Here is a 17,650-nt window from a genome sequence, read left to right on the forward strand (position 1 = left end):
ATATGATTGTCCATAGGGACAAGGGTGTACTGCTTTTTTTCTATAAGCCAATGGCCTGTACGTATGAATGCTGCTGCTCTGTTTTGTTACTGCACTCTAGAACAACTAATTGTGACATGACCCTTGAGGTCCTGCACTGTTTTTCTGACCTAAAAAATGATATATTTTCAAAGTTGCACATAGTTTCCAACATATTAAACTGGTCAGATTGAATTAGTGTCACATGACACTTGAATACCTCTTTGTTTTCAAAGAGACCCAGCTGTTTTAACAGCAATCTCAACTGACAGTGCAAAGAGGAAAATGTGTCCCCAACCAAACCCCCTCCACACAGCCTCTCAACCCCCCTGCCCCCACACACACTTTACAAGCCTACAGGGCTTAAAGCCAACATACGACTTTTATCTAACGCAACAGCACTGAGGGAAAAGTCCACACATACAAGGGAAGGGATCCTTCATACCAAAGGTGTGTGTGTGTGCATGGATGCAAATGCATGTCTGCATATGTTTAAGAGTGTTCATGTTATGTGTGAACATGCACATTTGTGTCTGTGAATTTTTATAAAAAATTAAAAAAAACAACTGGTCAACATTTCCATATCTAGTCTACAATCTGAATGTTCCTTCTAAACTGTCTGACCAATGTCAGTACATTATAAAATATTTGGAGAAGTAGCAGCTGGTATTGCACTCAACAGTAAATTGATTTTATTTTCATTCGAAAAAGCTTGTGCAATTGCACTGTACAACAAAATAAATTACAGCAATAAAAAGTAACCAATCAATCTGTGAAATTAAATTACTATTCTAAAGTAGAACACATCATATTCTTCTCATCAACCCCAACACTAGTTTCATAGAGTTCACATTTTGCCCCTGCTATTTGCAAAACTCAGTTCCTACCAAACGTATTCATATAGCCTATATGCAGTAGCATGTCTTCACATCTTTACAGAGCAATATGATTTCACCATAAAAAACAAATAACAAAATTGGTAAAAGATCATCTCAAAAGGTGGAGAAAAACAAATCAATTAAGATATCTGACTAAATTGCTAAGATTAAGAGCATCTACTTCAACCCAATAGCACTTACATATACATTACAATTCTGACCACAAACATGAACAGGTAAAAATACTTAAAACAATAACATAGAAGTTAACAGAACTTGCCATTTCGAGCTCACATACACACAAACAGAAGGTACATTTTGGATTATTTCTGGGCTTTGTGAAAGACAACATGCAGAGTCAAGTCTAGACACTGAAAGTAATTCTTTTTTCAAATAAAACTCGCTGTGAATGGGGCAGCACTTCCCAAAAGTGGAAATGAATCTATTTAATGATGACTTATGTACATGTCTAAGCATCACGTATATGCTCTGAGTTTAATGAAAGGTGGTTCTTGAAAAAAAAGCATAGTGATATGCATTACATTTTGTCTCCAGTGAATAATGCAAAAAAATAAAAACAGACTGACATTCTGTCAAGGCTGAATCAAGTTGCTCATCAGACCTTTTCAAATCTGACCCTTTTCCTTAAAATAGCCCTTGGTGGTCATTTGATTTAAAATTTAATGTGGGAGAGATGTGGGGTGTTCATCTATTTTCTCCCATTACAAGCTGATTAATATTGTGCTTTGATGATATCATGGCTGGCGTGCCAAGCATTCATTATAAGTAAAGAAAACACAGCTTTGTTTGTGCCAAGCTGTCATCAATCCAAGTTCTGCATCAGAAATATGCACTGGTTGAGTAAATCACTGAAATGCCGATTGCCAGTAAACTGATATCAGATTAGGAAGTGAAAGTTAGTACCCTATATCAAATTTCATAATCAACACAGAATGTTTAGATCTAATGCTGATGTTCAAAGTGACCCCCTGATGATTTCTGACTCATGACTTAACTGTGATTATTTCCCCCAAAACAGTTAATATATAGTATATATATATATATAATGAGGTGGAATGGGATTTTAAATGTATAAGATATACATTTTAAGGCTAGAAATGCAAACCATCAGTGACACAAAACTTGATGGTAAATGAGGGAAAAGTCTATAAGAGCACATTACTTACTGGGTCAAAACAAATGCATATTCATGATGTGGCTAAAGAAGCATTCCAAAACCTCTGAAGTAGATCACCCCATGGGCATTTTGGCTATGGTACTATATGTCCTTTCCCCCTACCAAATTGTTGTTACTCTGTGAAACAAAGCTGCTTTCTGTGGACTTGACTGATGAAGTACTTGCAAAGGCAACCAAGGCTGTATCACTTGCCCTTAACTGTTTGCGGAAAACAGCACATAATGTGGCCTTGTCCATTTCTACAGGAGACCATCGTTAGGACAAGCCCGACCGTCATTTGAATTTGAGCATATACACAGAGTTTTACTTTCTGGGGAAAAACGCAGCAAGTCGTTGTTTCTTGATGGGGAGGATGTGTATCTCTTGGGAGTTGACCTTTTTTAACTTTATGGCTCTGTTTTTGGGTGTCTTTTTGAGGGGGTCATTGGGGTCGCGAGGGTCGGCCTGGGCCTTCCGTTCAAAGCACTGCTGCAACACAGCCTGCTGGTTGGCATCCTGTTTGATGGAGAAGTTTTTGGTAGAGACACCGGACAGCCCCTTGATCTTCCCGCAGAAGATGGCTGGGACAGCATCCTTGACCGAGACGATGACCTTGGCTGTCTGGGAGGTGCTGACGATCTCAAAGTTGCTGCCCCCACCACACTTGGGCTCACAGCCAGACCTTCCACCTCCACCCCCTCCTCCACCCCCGTCCATTACCCACTTGTGCTGCCGGCTGAACTCCAGGGATGCCAGGCCATTCAGAATCTTGGAGTCCAGCTTCTGGGCATGCTCGATGGGACGCAGGACCTCCAGAGATAAGGCAGCATGTGCTGTCTCTTCACCCGAGCGACAGGCGTGGTCCAGCTCAACCCCCACATCTCTGCTTGCATATGACTGGATGCACGGTTTCCTCACACTGGCCACTGACAAGTCAAGGACACTGTCTTGCTGAACTGGGACTTCCTGCTTGGTCTGAAATGGTGGGGACTTCATAGATAGGTCCAGAACTTCTCCACTGGTGATAGGAATGCAGGACGCCGAGTCCAATTGGGGCACCAGTAGAGCCATTTCCCTGCTGTAGTTCTGCAAGGGACTGGGGATCTCCTTGCTGTTAGTCTGGGTGCTTTTGCTCAAAGTGCAAACTGGCCTGGGAGGGTCGGAAAAACACTTGGATTCTGCGTTAGGTGGGATGGGGATGGGGACTGGGATGGGGATGGGTAGAGGAACGGGCAGGGGCACAATGACGGGGTATGGGACCAACAGGGTGGCAGGAGGAACCAGGGGAGACAGCAGGGAACTATATGGATGGGGGAGAGGGGGCTGCGGGAAGAACGTGGAGGAAGAGAAAGGGTCAGCCGGGGGAGGGGCAGTGGGGTGACAAGGGGAGGAGCCCAAGTTGTTCTGGGATGGGAACATGTCCTGCAAAATGGCAGCCAGCCCTGGGTTTTGGAAGAGGGGCAGGACCCCAGGCTCCTGCGCCTGCCCCATGGGCTTTTGATCCAAAGGTGAGGGCTGGCTGAATGAGAGAGAGGAGTTGTGGCACAGGACATTGTTCTGGAGGGATATGGTGGGACACTGGGCACCAGGCGGGAGAACGGGGGAGTTGAGGTGCTGGAACACCTGCTGCTCCAAGACCAGAGGCAGGGAGACAGGACCCTGGCTGGTCATGAGGTAGGGAGAACTGGCCGCCTGGTTGACCTGGGGGGCGGTGCTCCCGGCCATTTGGAGGTGGATGGGGAGCACCACCGGGCTGTCCCCGAGACAGATGGGCTGCAGGACAGTGGCGGCCACCTTCAGGGCCACCCCTCCAGGGGACTCGGCACTGGGGCTGACCACCGAGGGGGCCGGGACGGCCACCATAGGGGAGAGGGCCTTCTTCATCAGCCCGCTGGAGTTGATGTTCCAGGCCTCGGCCGTGATCAGCTGGGTCATGCCGTTCTCCAGCTTACCGCTCCCGCCGTCGGCCTCCCCGCCACCGCTGCCCGCGCTATGGCCACTCACCATGTCCAACGGCATGCCAGGCTGGCTGTCCTTCTGCAGGCCATCCATGGTGATTTTTTTCCCTTTTCTTACAAACAAAAAATTCCTCTCTCTCAAAAGAAATCCGCTTCAGCTGCTGACCAAAGCTGAGGATCTCATGGCTCCCAGGTTTTGGATCTCTTGAGTAATGACTGCAGCTACAGGTCCTATGAAAATGAAGAAAAAAGGAAGGGATTGGGGTAATAATTAGTAACTAACCTATACTCAAATTATAGTCAACAGTAAAAGTGAAGGATTCAGTGGTGTAGTTATGGCCAGCAGTGTACAGAACTGAGTTTGTAACTCAGAGGTTGTAGGTTCCAGTTCCAGATGGGGAACTGCTGGTTTACCCTTGATCAAGGCACAATGAACACAATGAATTTATTGAGCACCTTTAATGCAAGGAAACAATCCCTGGAAAGGGCTTCACTGTGAAATAAAAAATAAATAAAAGGATATAATACATATATCCTTATTTAATATTATAAATAATAATACATTCAAAATCCAAATAAATTGAGGAAAATAATAAAAATGGGAAAAGAGGGTAAAATCAATTTCACATAAAAGCAATTTAGCTAAGTCTGGAGTCACCACTCCTGCACAAGACACTTACCATACAAAGACGCGTACAAAATTATATAAAAGCATATCTTATGATCATTGCGGTGAAGATAGAAAGATAGAAAGTTGCATTTTTATTATATGATCACTCCCACTCTGGTTCAATGAAAGACACTTCTTCAAGGACAAATTCACAGGCCTGGACTACACTCATTTATGATGCTCAATAAATCTTCCTGCAGATCCCCCATGGGGCCCATGAAATATTCACTCATGTCTCTTTTATAGTGCAGTAATGCGTCGTGATTGTGCTTGTGAGCGTGATCACAGAAACAAACACAGTGCTCAACAGTACCTGCACCCCAACTGAAAGCTGTGACTAAAATAACTCTAGTAAAACTGTGAGCTTGCAGGCTTTATCCCATTATGTTTCTGGCAGCAAATAAACAAATTCTTTCTTTGGCAGAGACTGACTAATGATACTCTCATATGAAAACAGTGGAAGACCAAACACACTGACGCCACACTAAACATAATAGCCTCAATTTTATTATGAAGGTCAGTAAACAAAGCTGAAAGATTTGAGCCAAGAAATGTTTCTTCCTTCTCCGCCAAATTATGTTTTGACTAAAGGAAAAACATTTCTGCTGAGTTCCTTTGGATTCAGAACCATTCAGAACCACTAGTGTCACTGCAAAACTAGGCTTTTTTTCAACAGAATTGGGTAAGTTCCAGCAGCCAGCACATACAGTAGTGATGTCACTTTCATGCAAATCTTCTCATCCTTGTCACTGTACTATCCTTATTTACTGAAATGGGCAATGCTGTTACATGACATATTAAAGTGCATAGGAAGGATCACTTCTGAGATGTTGTTTGGCAGTCTATTTTGTGAAGAAACCAACATTTCCATAATTACTTTGACAAGTGTTACCTAAGAGGGTGCTACACATTGGTGGTTGAGATGTTTACCACCTCAACTGCAAAGCACTTTGAAATGAAAAACATCTATAGATAAAATAATAATAATAATAATAATAATAATAATAATAATAATAATAATAATACAACATTGTCAGCCAAGAAAACTAATTATAGTGGAGCCATTAGCCTCATGCAACTGCAGAAGCTAATCAGATTTACCCATCTAAACACAGGCAATGCATTTTCTGTCATTTCCTTCCAGGTGGGATTCCTATTTTCCTTTAGAAGAATAAAAATCTCTGACCCAATATGTGACAGCTGCTTGCACTATCTGTAAGCACATGTCACCTTGACACAGAAACACAAGGAGAGAAACACTGATAAGGGTCCTGTGAAGTTTACCCCTGTCCACTCTGCTGTGACCTCAAACTGTGTGCCAGTCCCCATGATAACACTTTCCATTTGAGGGCCCTGCTTACGTGGAACAATAAGAAAATTATAAAAATGAGATCAATCACCCAGACTGTAGCCCACCCCTTTGATTACCACCAATGAGATTTGTGGGGGTTTTATGTTTTCAGTTCACATTTGTATGGAGGCCTCCCAACGTAATGTGTTAATGTATGCGACAGCGAGGTGATGTGAGGGTGATATGACACGTGACTGCTCTGAGAAGGCTTTTTCATGCGGGTGTCTTTGAGAAGACCGAGGATGAGTCATGCTTCCCGTTTGATTGACTTGTTGGTAAGGATCCATTCTTTCACGCTTTAATAACGTGACTGCATTTCAGTCTGAATGCGTCTTTAAACCTTGGCTGTGGCCATGGAGTTTGGAAAAAAGAATAGTCAAACTCTAAGTGACCTCAGTGCTGTTTAAGATGTACCACAATTATCATTTGCTTATTTATCTAATCTGAACTGAGATTTCCCCCACAATCTCACTGACAGACCCAAGGTTAGGAATATTTTCTTACCGCAATATTTGAACCCACTGTGGTTGGAGCCTGAGACAGACATCTTTCAGACATGTGCAGTTGAAACTAAAAGACCCATTTCACAAAGGAATTATTTAACAAACATGCGCTTGGTTTCATCACTGGTGTTGTGAGCTTTTTTGCCAAGAACGGCATGACCTGCAAATGATGTAATAAATAATTAAACACAAATTTAAGTATCAGTTTAAAAACCAAGCACATGCTTGTAATATCACTGGTACCACATGTCTAACTTTTATTAGTCCAAGATCTATGAAATGGCCTGCCAAGAACCCATCAAAAAAAAGCCTAAATTCTAAGCCTGAACTGGAAAGCAATGCAGCAAGTCAAATACTCTGGAGAGAAATTATTCTAAACAGAAACAAGCTATACTCCAGCAGAAACTTGACAGTCAAAAAACAGCAATCCCTCAAAATGCATTGCAACAACATAAAAAAACAAAGTGCATTTACAGTATATCTGAAAGATTACTACATAGCGAATTATGTTGACAACAGGCTTAGAAATGTAGGGGCTTAATGCTACTGTATGTAAACATGAACTGCTGTTACCAACTGATTTTCCTATTTTATAGGTCCAGTGATTCAGAAATCATAGTGTAGCCTATTCAGTTTTATCATAGCAAGGCAGTTCTGTGTCCCCTAGGTTTGGTACCCACAATACTTTTCAGTTTAATGGTAGAAAAACTCAAAAAACAGGTAAAATGAAAATGATCCAATGTAGTATCTGACATCAAATGGTTACTAACTCGTATCAGTCCTATAGTCTGAAATAGGTCTGGGTGAAGAATATGTGGTTGGTTTCAGGATCCAACTGCCTTTAAACCCACCACCAAGAATGATCATAAATACAGACTGAACAGATGATATGAGAACTACAGACGGAGCAGTGAATCACTGGACTGTCAGGATCAGAAGAAACGTTTGCCTGTGGATGGACCACCTATAAACTGATCAACTCCATATGAGGTGGAAGAGGAGATCTCAGTGTGGGCTAAGAGAGCTATCTCACAGTGCCTCTACAATGGGAGAAGACAGAAGACGGCTTGCTGAGAACATTCAACCCCCCCCCCCCCACTTTTGAAGTATCTTTTTACTTGCCATAACAATTATTAATGAAAGCCTGCAGTAAACATTCAGAGACAAAGTCCAGGTTCACCTGAATGTAAACAGTATGTTATTAAGTTACCAGACCATGAAATATTACTACTAAAGTAGAAGACAAAATACAGGGCCCCATTTCTTTATTCTTTTTTGTAGAGTCTGGCCACTGTTGTCATGACAACACAGGACCAATATAACTCCATGGTTTTCACTGGTTATGTCGGCAGCCATTTTGTACCTGGGAGTACCTCATTTGGGAGTAGCTGTGTGGTTGTATGGCCTCCTGCCCCTCAGCTCTCTCTCCCTCCCTCCCTCTCTCCCTCTCTCTCTCTCTCTCTCTCTCTCCGTGTCACCATATGCTGTCCCAGTAGCTGCCCTTCCCTCTGCTGCCAGAACGTATTGATGTGAGATACAAAGCTTAAATCTCACACATCAGGCGTGAGAGTCACGCATTGTGGACCAGTCTCACACTCGCACATCTTAGGTCCAGAAACCTCACACATTTCAGTCACTAAGCTGTTGTTAAACAGAAATTAATCCCCCTCCCCTCTTAACAATTAATCTTGAAGCCCCCTCCCCGTTCAGCAATTTGTCACATTCGGCTTTTGGAAACTTGAGATCAATAGTGGGGGTGACAGGTAACAGAATCATTTGTAAACAGGCTGCAGCGCATGTGTGGGCAATATGTCAGGAATGAATGAATGAACGTGGGCATTAATTAATGCACACACAAGAAATGCTACGTGTCAGGAGGAGGAGCCGTCCGCATAATCAGAGGCTTCAGGAGTCACGTATGGCATTTCAACAGCCGAATGGAATGCCTCCTGCCCAAGCCATTGAGGACTTTATTACACCACTTCTTTTTTTGAACATAATGGCATCCATGTGGCTAAGCAGTTGCACAAATAAGCAGGCCCACTGCCTGCTTGTGCTGCACCAGTCCTACGCAGCTACACTGCTCTGCAGCACGACTGAGCCCACGCTGCACGGCTGTGAACCATTAGATGTGGATTTTTTTTTTTTTTTTTGGGAGGAAAGAACTCATGGCTGATCTTCTCCACTGGACCTGAGCTGCAGGCCCATAGTAGGGCCAGTTTACACACATCGTATGAGAATCCAGTAAAAAAGCATGTGTATTTATAGAGTGCAGCCTTTGTACTTTTCCCTGGCTTCCTACCAGCAGTCAATCCAGCAGCCTGTATTTATAGCGTCTGTGAGTGGAAGGTGCCTGCACCCCAGGAATAAATGTGCAATGAGATCATGAGTGTAGACACACGTGTGCATGCACAGACCCACACACACACACACACACACACACACACACACAGGGATACATACACGCTTAAAGACAGAAGCGCATGCAGACACACGCGTGCGCACATTCATGCATGTGTTACACACACATATACAAACCAGCTATAACGCAGATACTGTGATTAATGTGCTGTCTTCGAAAATGGCATGAGAAACCATACATCACCTTGTGCAGTGACATAGGCGACTACGACATCAGACCAGCATTTGTCGACACTCTACAAGTCAATTAAAAAAGGAATAAAACTTCACACCACAGCGACATGGTCAGCTACACCCTGATTCTTCGCACTTTTCCCTCCCGTTGTTCTCCCCAAATTGGAATGTCCAATCACACCCTATTCCATCTCCACCATATCTTCCATCAATTCAGATTCAGGATGACAAAAAATAGTAACCTAAGGACAACAGCAACAGCGGGCCAAAACAACAGCATGACAACAGCGGGCCAAAAAATGACTTCCTGTTATTTACACACAAGCCCGTTCATCCTCTAGAACCTGTCACCTGACCGCTTTCTCTGTGTCAGAGAACTACGCAGCTGTTGCAGCTGGGGAAAGCAGATGGCAGGAGTCAGACTGGCCGGAGGAGAGAGGAGACGGGGGTTGCCATGCCAGTGGAAACCCTCTCTCTCGGGGTGACGGTATGGCATAGTACACGTCACCCGGTGGGATTCCTGGCCACAGCTGTTGCTGGCATGCCCTGATCCGGAGCAGGCTGAGCCCGATTCATTTGTGAAACTCACTGAGTGCAAATAAAATCAGATATGACGATAGCCCTGCTGCACCTAACTCCAACCGCTGAAGCATCTTCTCAAAGCACCAGCTGAGGTCAGGCTGAGGTGAAATACATTATGGCATTTGTCATTATTGCACATAGTTTATTTTAGCGTATTGTCGATGAGGCTAGATGGATGACTCTGACACTACTGCATATGTAACTCAGGTGGACGCACTGTGCTCTATCATTGTCAGTAGCTCTGCATAAAAGCATCTATGAAATTAATGCGATGTAATACAATTAAGTGTTCCTTCTGTTTCATTATGCGAGAGTGAATCCTTGATCAAGAGCGGATGAGGGGTGGATCGGGCGGGTGCACTGTACCCACTCCAGCTGCACAGGAAGTGGGCTGCCGGGTCACAAGAAACAAGACCAGGTTAAAACCTATATGGCTGGACCTAACACACGTCATCCGGCCGACCAATGGTGTAACTTCATCACTCACTCAGTCACTCACTCAGTCAGTCACAGACATTCGCGTTTGTAGGGCTGGCCATGCTGTTGCGGTCCAGCCAACAATGGCTTGCAGGCATGCACAAGTCTAGTCTGCCCCCTCTCCCAAAATTATGGGAGGTCACACCAACAGGACTGTCTACAAAAACAATGGGCTGTTTGCAGACTTGGAGGACATTTTTTAAAAATTGGATATTAAACATAAAACACTGAAAACTAAGGACTGAACTCTGTCCCCTTAGCTGGCTTCACCTTCACAAGTTTACGATTGTCCTCTCCGGTTCAGTGAATTCTGCTTCACATTCAGCTGCTTTCACTTTTGGGAGGGGGTGGATCACATGCCTCTGGAAGTCTCTGGAAGCAGGGCAAATGTGTGAAAAAGAGAAGTTCCCAGCCCAAGTGCAGTCACGCTTCAACTCCCTGGTCTCTGTTCAGACGCTTCGAGACCCCTGCTCTCTCTCTGGACCCTGACCCTGCCATTAGCGTCATTCAGGATCAGATCGCATGAGCACTCCCTACCGACACCTCCCAACAATCACCTTCAGGTTTCCCGCTTAAGTCTGTATCCCCTATTCCGTGATCCTCTATTAAGGCCTCTTCTTCCCTGACCACTACCTTTTCCCCCAGCTGAACCAATCAGATCTGCCCCCTGCCTGAGCCCTGCCCCGCCCCCTTGTGTTTAATCCGTCTCTGAGGTACACTCATCTTATCAGAGCGAAATGTTTGTTAGTAGGGAGCTGGCCTCAGTTCTCGATGGGAATCTGGAACCCCACATCCATCCAGGCCTAGCGATGGGAGCAGGCTGGGGGTTATTTCCCTCATTACTCTAGTGGTCTGGAACGCTTGGGTGGCTACCTCTACCCCTTACAACTGGGGAGTAAACTACAATCCACAGCCAAGGCAAGCAACACAGGGTGGGTTTGGGAAGAGGTGGGGGGGGGGACAGAATTGTGTAATCCAAAGCCTTAACACTCTAAATAACAGTGTCAAAAAAGACATCTGTTTAATTGTGCTGCAATTTATGAAATGACCCTGACCCCATTAACTTTTGCGGATTCTGTCTGATCCCCTGTCGCTCCCCGCCCCTCACCCCCTGGCCCTCAGCACACCAATCCACCACCCCCCCCCCTCCCCCCCACTGTGTGGAGCACAAGGGAGGAGGCTACAGATATAAATAACTGCCAGATCAACAGCGCTTTAATTAAATATGAGGTAATATGAGCCTGCATGCAGCAGAAACACGAGAACCCTCTATCCATAACAGCCCGCTTACATCCGTTATCATTACAACCCGGCCCATCACCATTCATTAGGATTATTTACTGCCACCCTTATGGCGGGAGAAATATGGCTATTAATTACAAAAAACTCCATTTTAAGTGAAATGTTTGCATTTTCCAAAAGCCTCAAAAGACAGAAAATTAAATTGATCAGCCCTAATGCTGACATCAGCCTGCTCTCCATCAAGGTGTATCAGCACAGAGCTTTGAAAACGGCTACAGCCCTGTATATGTCTACTGTACTTCAAACCACATATACTCACCACCATTCAAACCTTCACTCTAAGAGCCTAATTCATACTCTTCAGAGTAGTGACTACCATATAAATGTTTCCACTGTGAAGTGACACAATTTTTGTTGTTTTGGCTCTGTGCTCTATCATGTTGGATTGTAAGTGTATATGAGGTTGAAGTGCGGACTGCTTTTTTTTTGGATGATATTTACATCCACATCAGATGATCTGTGTAGGAATAACAGCCCTTTCCATACATAGGGGTAATGGGACAAATTAACATTATCTGAAATATAGTCAAATTTAGTACTTGGTTGCAAAATCCTGCCTGAAGTCTGTAACAATAGACATCACCAGACACTGGTGAAATCAGACACATGGGCATGTTAGAAATGAAATATGCTTAATAAAATTTCAAAATCTGTATGTCCATTACCTCCAGCTTTAATATCCACAATTTCCAATATACTGTACAGGGCACCTACTATGGACAAATCAATTTGAACAATTTGTTGAGATTGGTACTGAGGCCATGGAGGTACTGATGTTCAAAAATTGCAGTTTTTTACTGGAGAGCTGACCAACGCAAACATAACGTTGTGGACACCTCTGAACGTGAAGGTCCATGAGGGCACTGTTCTTTAGGCTGGTGATGAGCGCAGGGGGGCAAATCAACCAGGGCAGGGGTAAACCTGGCACAGGCATTTACCATTGGCACCAACACAGAAATGCTAACCCTATGCAGTAGAGACCAGAACGGGATCAAATCAAATAATTATATATGTAAAGCATTAAAATTGGAAAGCAATCAGATTCTGCAAATTAAGTACAAGTTATGTTACTAACCAAAATGTAGAACTGTATAAAACAGAGGTCTGAAACGTTGTTTCTGGAGAGCCATAGGGTTTGCTGCTTTCTGTTGTTACTCAGTACCTCACTGATCGATTGTAGCAGTGCATTACACTGACCTCACATGCATACTTGCATCTGAACTGGTTGCTAATAATAAGGTAAAACCAAAAGACCAGCAGACCTCATGGCTCTCCAGGGCTACGAACCCCTTGTGTAAAAGAAACATTCTGTTCTGAATACTGAATAAAACAAATTTCTTAATAGTCTGTAAAGTATTTAAACATTTACTTGGTCTGCAGGTCTGGCAATTATTTTTGCATTTTACTTTTCCCTTCATCTCCCTGAAGGGAAGTGTCCCATGCAGCAATCCTTAATCCCCATTTCAAACCGATGAGAAAATAATAATACAAAGAAATAGAAAGGAAAGATTGAGATGTGCACTGTAAAATGCTTCACTGCATATATAGAGCTAAATGGCACATCAAGCAAGTGTCATTGGTTTTCGGGGTTCCCTTTTTTTTGTTGCCAAGCACAAACATTTGCGGTGGTGACTGGAAGGTGTTCCACTGAAGAGTGCCTAAAATCAATTAACTACAAATCATCAAATGAAATCTGAATCTATCCTGAGATGGTATTCATTAAAATATTGCAGCATTAGCATTTTTTTTGTGCTGACGAAATCTTAATTTAAGACACTGGAACTGCAATTGACTCACAACAGACAAAATCTTGTCACAACCACAATACAAACTCCCTTCAACTCCTGTGAAGTGAATACACTGCACCACAACAGCTTCAGCAGTTCATCACTTTGATGACAACAAAAGCACTTGTGTTAAGAGGCTAATGTATGTGCTAACCTTGTGAGATTGGCGTTTGATGGTCAAAGCAACGCTTGACTTACTTTAACTCGCTTAGAGAAGCCACTTAAAAAGCTTTCACTGTTAACAAAACCACCAAAGCCAATGAAACCATCTTAAATCAATATGTGAGTGTGCATGTGTGTGTTTGCGAGAGGGAGAGGGAGAGAGAGTGAGAGAGGGAGAGAGAGAGAGAGAGAGCTGATGGGGAGGAAGACATGTATGCTTTGTGTGTCTGTGTGTGCGCATTAGAATGAATCATGCTTATACTGTGATGTCGGTTAGTATGTCGTTAAATCTTGCACACTTGACATGTCAACACACATTACTGACGCCCGTGACCTTTTTAAGCCATTCGGTTATGAGTGCTCATAGAGCCAAAACCATACGCAGCGAAGAGCTTTAATATGCACATAAACCCATACGTGACAGTAAATGAATGACTAAGCAAAGTAAGTAAAGCACTGGGAGGTTGATCATCTTCAGTGAAACCTCTACTTCTGGTAAATATGTATAAATGGATGCAATGTAAATACGACATAAAAGTTGTGTAAGTCGCTCTGGATAAGAGCGTCTGCTAAATGCCTGTAATGTAGAGTACAATCAAGACCATATAACGAATACCATTATATCATATGAACAATGACCCAGTGCACCAACTGTAATGTGAATTACGCAGTGAGCTTCTTCGGTGTAAATGTTACACATTTGCCTAAGGGGTTAGGTCAAACACTGATAATGCTCTCTTATTTCTGTTCAAACAGGGAGAGAATACCATGTGATTTGCTTTTATGACATGACTGCAGCCTCTGAAGGACTCACAAGGATGATTTGCTATGATAAACCAGTTTGTTTACTGTTCTGTCCCATGTTGGGGGAAGGCCCTAACGACTTCTACACTGAGAAGAGAAGAATTTATCTCATACTGACAGAACAGATTTTTTTCCCTTTCGGGTTTGTTAGTTCACTGCTGTAGACCAAAACAAGGCACAGTAAATGGCCTACTGTCACACGGAAATACGGTCACGCATAATCCCTTATTCTGTATGATTCATGTTTGATGATACCGACATAACCAACACATTCACAGAGGTAATCAAGAGCCATTTGTACTCTTGAGGGGATAAACATAACCATAAGGATGCAGATAGTATGTTGAGTGATATGTGTACTTTCTTATGTCAGTCTCAAGATTAAAATATAGTAAGTCTTGCATTTTCTAAAAAAAAAAAAAAAAAGTATTTATCTTTATGTGACAAAATGCACACACGCACAAACATAGTTATCGTAGGCCATAGTTATTCTCTGATTGTCAGAAGGCGAGTGGCAATGGAAACAATACAAAAATGCCCCAAGGTAACGAACATGTGGTCAGCAGCAAGTAGCTGTTCGGAGTACAGGACGAAGGATGTATTATATTGAATTTTCAAGACAGCAAAAAAGAGAAGGTTCACTTAATTAAAACTGAGTAGAGAAGCCAATGGTGGCCCCGTACCATCTAATGTCGAGTAAATATGGACCATGAAATAATAGCATAACACGTTTTTAATTGTCTGGGAAGTATACTGTCTTCTGTAAACATGTGTGACGGCAGACCACGACTGCGTTTTGTCCTCTTCAGAAGCACAGCTTCTAGACAACACAAACAGGCATAGCCGATGTAACACAGTAGGTTTCCCTTTTTGGGACTGCAAGATATCGAACGATTCAATGTACAGTATACTCCCGAATTCAGTTATGCCACCGCCTAACCCGGCGGTTAGATGCGCCAGTAATTGCCTTATTAACTAACGCCTCCGGAGACAGAAACACAGTGTAGCCTATCCTTTTACATAGCACATGCATCTCATTGTATCCCAAACCAGCTCGAGGGACCTCTTCTATTACCTCACAATACTGCAGCTGTTTGGCAACATTGTTGACCCAGAATATAACAGAAACGACGTAGAAGTTCACCGCCCCCTTACGCAGAAGGTGAAAACATACAGCAGTAATTCTGCGTCTGGTTCTATCCCAGCGATAACTATGAGATTTTAACAGAAATAAATGTAATGTTCAATCTAAATTAACATTGCATTGTACACTGTATTTGAGCATATCTGTCTTTTCTAGGCTATAGCTATATAAGGACAAGTAGCGTGTTCACACCCGCAGAAAGCATATCTTTAGCTACATCAATCGTAAAGCCGAGTACAATGCACATTACAGTAATATTGATGGGGAAATTGACCCTCTGTCTCTTTAAGGGCGCCTTCCCTTAATGCACACGAGGCTTGTCAACGCACCTGTATCACCACCTTACCCTTTAAATATGCGTTGCTTAATAAAATGCATCATCGCTTTATTTATTTTCAAGACTACTAAACTGCTACAATAGCGAAACGTATAAATGATCTTGTGCAAGGCGCTGGCATTTGGTCCCCCATCGGGTAAATATAAAATTTCGATTTATGCTTCATTTGAAAGAGTCTCGTAGCAATTGACAGCATAACAAGAATTGCAATTGTCGATATTTTCGCAACAATATCTACATTTTACGTGCCTGTTAGCTATATGTTAAGAGGAAAACATCTCTTACCGTAATATTATAATCCGGTGCCAGAACAATGCAATATCATGTAAGACAGGGTGCCTTTAATACGCATCATTTGTGTCTTTTCCTGTGCTAGCGATCCACCCAGCACCATAATTCTCTTTTTTCAGTCGAGTCGTACTCCTGCAGTATTTGCAGCTCCGATAATCACCCGTAAAATATACTTCTCTCAAAAGGACTAGTCCCCGTGAAAGGTAAAAAACGGACAGCCGACTGCCATAAAACAACAGCCGTGGTTTATATTTGCCACTGTTAAATCACCATCGTCCCAATGATGAAAGCTCGAAACTCGGCTATCACCACAGAAGGCTGGAGTCCTGTGACAGCAGGCTGCGCGCGCAGCGTCCCAGCCCGAGCCTGTAGACCCTACCCCCCGATCCGTGGTGCGTGCGTGCGCGCTACAGAGGTAAACCTCTGGTCAACGCTGCCTGTCACACATCCTACTTACCAAAATCTATATATAGCGTTTTTCTCTCGTATTTAGGAATCTGTTAAAAAAAAGTAATTAAGTATTCTATATATATTTGAACATTCACATCATCTTATAAACATCATTCACTTCGTATTTCCACCTCAATAATGCATGTTGGTTAAAAAAATATATATTTTATGTACCAAGATGGGACAGCGTGCCATGCAATTGCTCGCTAACAGCATTGGATCCCTCAGGTCCGACACGATTTCGCGTTTTACCTATTCCTATTAAACAAATAGTAACACAAGAACAAAACCTGTAGCAGACTGTATGTGCGTCTGTATGTGCAGGCTGAATGATATAACATTGTCCTATAAAAAACCCGTTATTAACATATAATAATAATAATAATAATAATAATAATAATAATAATAAACATTATCATCAACATCACCATTATTATTATTATTATTATTATTATTATTATTGCATGTTTTAGTAAAGTAAAAAATATTTTTTATGGCTTGAATATAAATGTAAAAAATATATCACTTTAACGAATTATTGTTAGATTTACTCATATTAATACAATATATATTATTTTAAAAGGCATTTCAGGCATCACATTTTTTTCCAGAAGGCCCCCAAATGCAATTGGCATTCCTTGTGGGGAATGCTCTTTGTTGAGCAGAAGGGATGGCTTTTTGGCAGGAGAAGTGAATAGCTACATAAATACCAAAGCAACGTGTGATGCTTTTGGGACCACATACGCATCTGGTACATGAGGCTAGATGATTAATACTGAAGAAAATCAACTCTATTTAACAAATTTCAACTCATTATACATTCCATTAAAACAAGGGTAGGGCTTTGGCTAATAACAGAACACAGGCAGATACAGTCTTGTTGACCTCTGCCAAATGTAAGAAGATATCACTCCAATGAACTCAGCTGATTGAAAATGACTTGTTTATTTTATTTGCTGGTGTACCAAGTATTGTGTATCACACCTAATCTGTATGCATTTCTGGAAGTGAGTCAGCAAAACCATGTTTCCAGTTATCTGGTGTCATTTATGCAAGACTTGTCCAACATGAAAACAATTCAGAAAAAATTGACATAATTTGAACAAAACTGGTTGGACCAAAGTCCTCTATCCTAACATGCTTTAAACAAAAAATTAAAAAATA

At 42.5% G+C, this 17,650-nt stretch overlaps 1 protein-coding gene across 1 annotated transcript; it reads right to left on the bottom strand.

Moving 5' to 3' along the window:
- Nucleotides 1–687: 687 nt before the first annotated feature.
- si:ch211-161f7.2 (retinoic acid-induced protein 2) lies at nucleotides 688–16,380 on the bottom strand. The gene is made up of 2 exons (XM_064327086.1): nucleotides 16,031–16,380; nucleotides 688–4,262 (listed from the first exon to the last, which is right to left on the bottom strand). The coding sequence occupies exon 2, from the start codon at nucleotides 4,123–4,125 to the stop codon at nucleotides 2,398–2,400; it is 1,728 nt and encodes a 575-aa protein (XP_064183156.1). The 5' UTR covers nucleotides 4,126–4,262; nucleotides 16,031–16,380; the 3' UTR covers nucleotides 688–2,397.
- Nucleotides 16,381–17,650: the final 1,270 nt, after the last annotated feature.

Source organism: Anguilla rostrata, chromosome 3, assembly GCF_018555375.3.
Source record: "Anguilla rostrata isolate EN2019 chromosome 3, ASM1855537v3, whole genome shotgun sequence".
In the NCBI taxonomy this organism is placed as follows: Eukaryota; Metazoa; Chordata; class Actinopteri; order Anguilliformes; family Anguillidae; genus Anguilla; species Anguilla rostrata.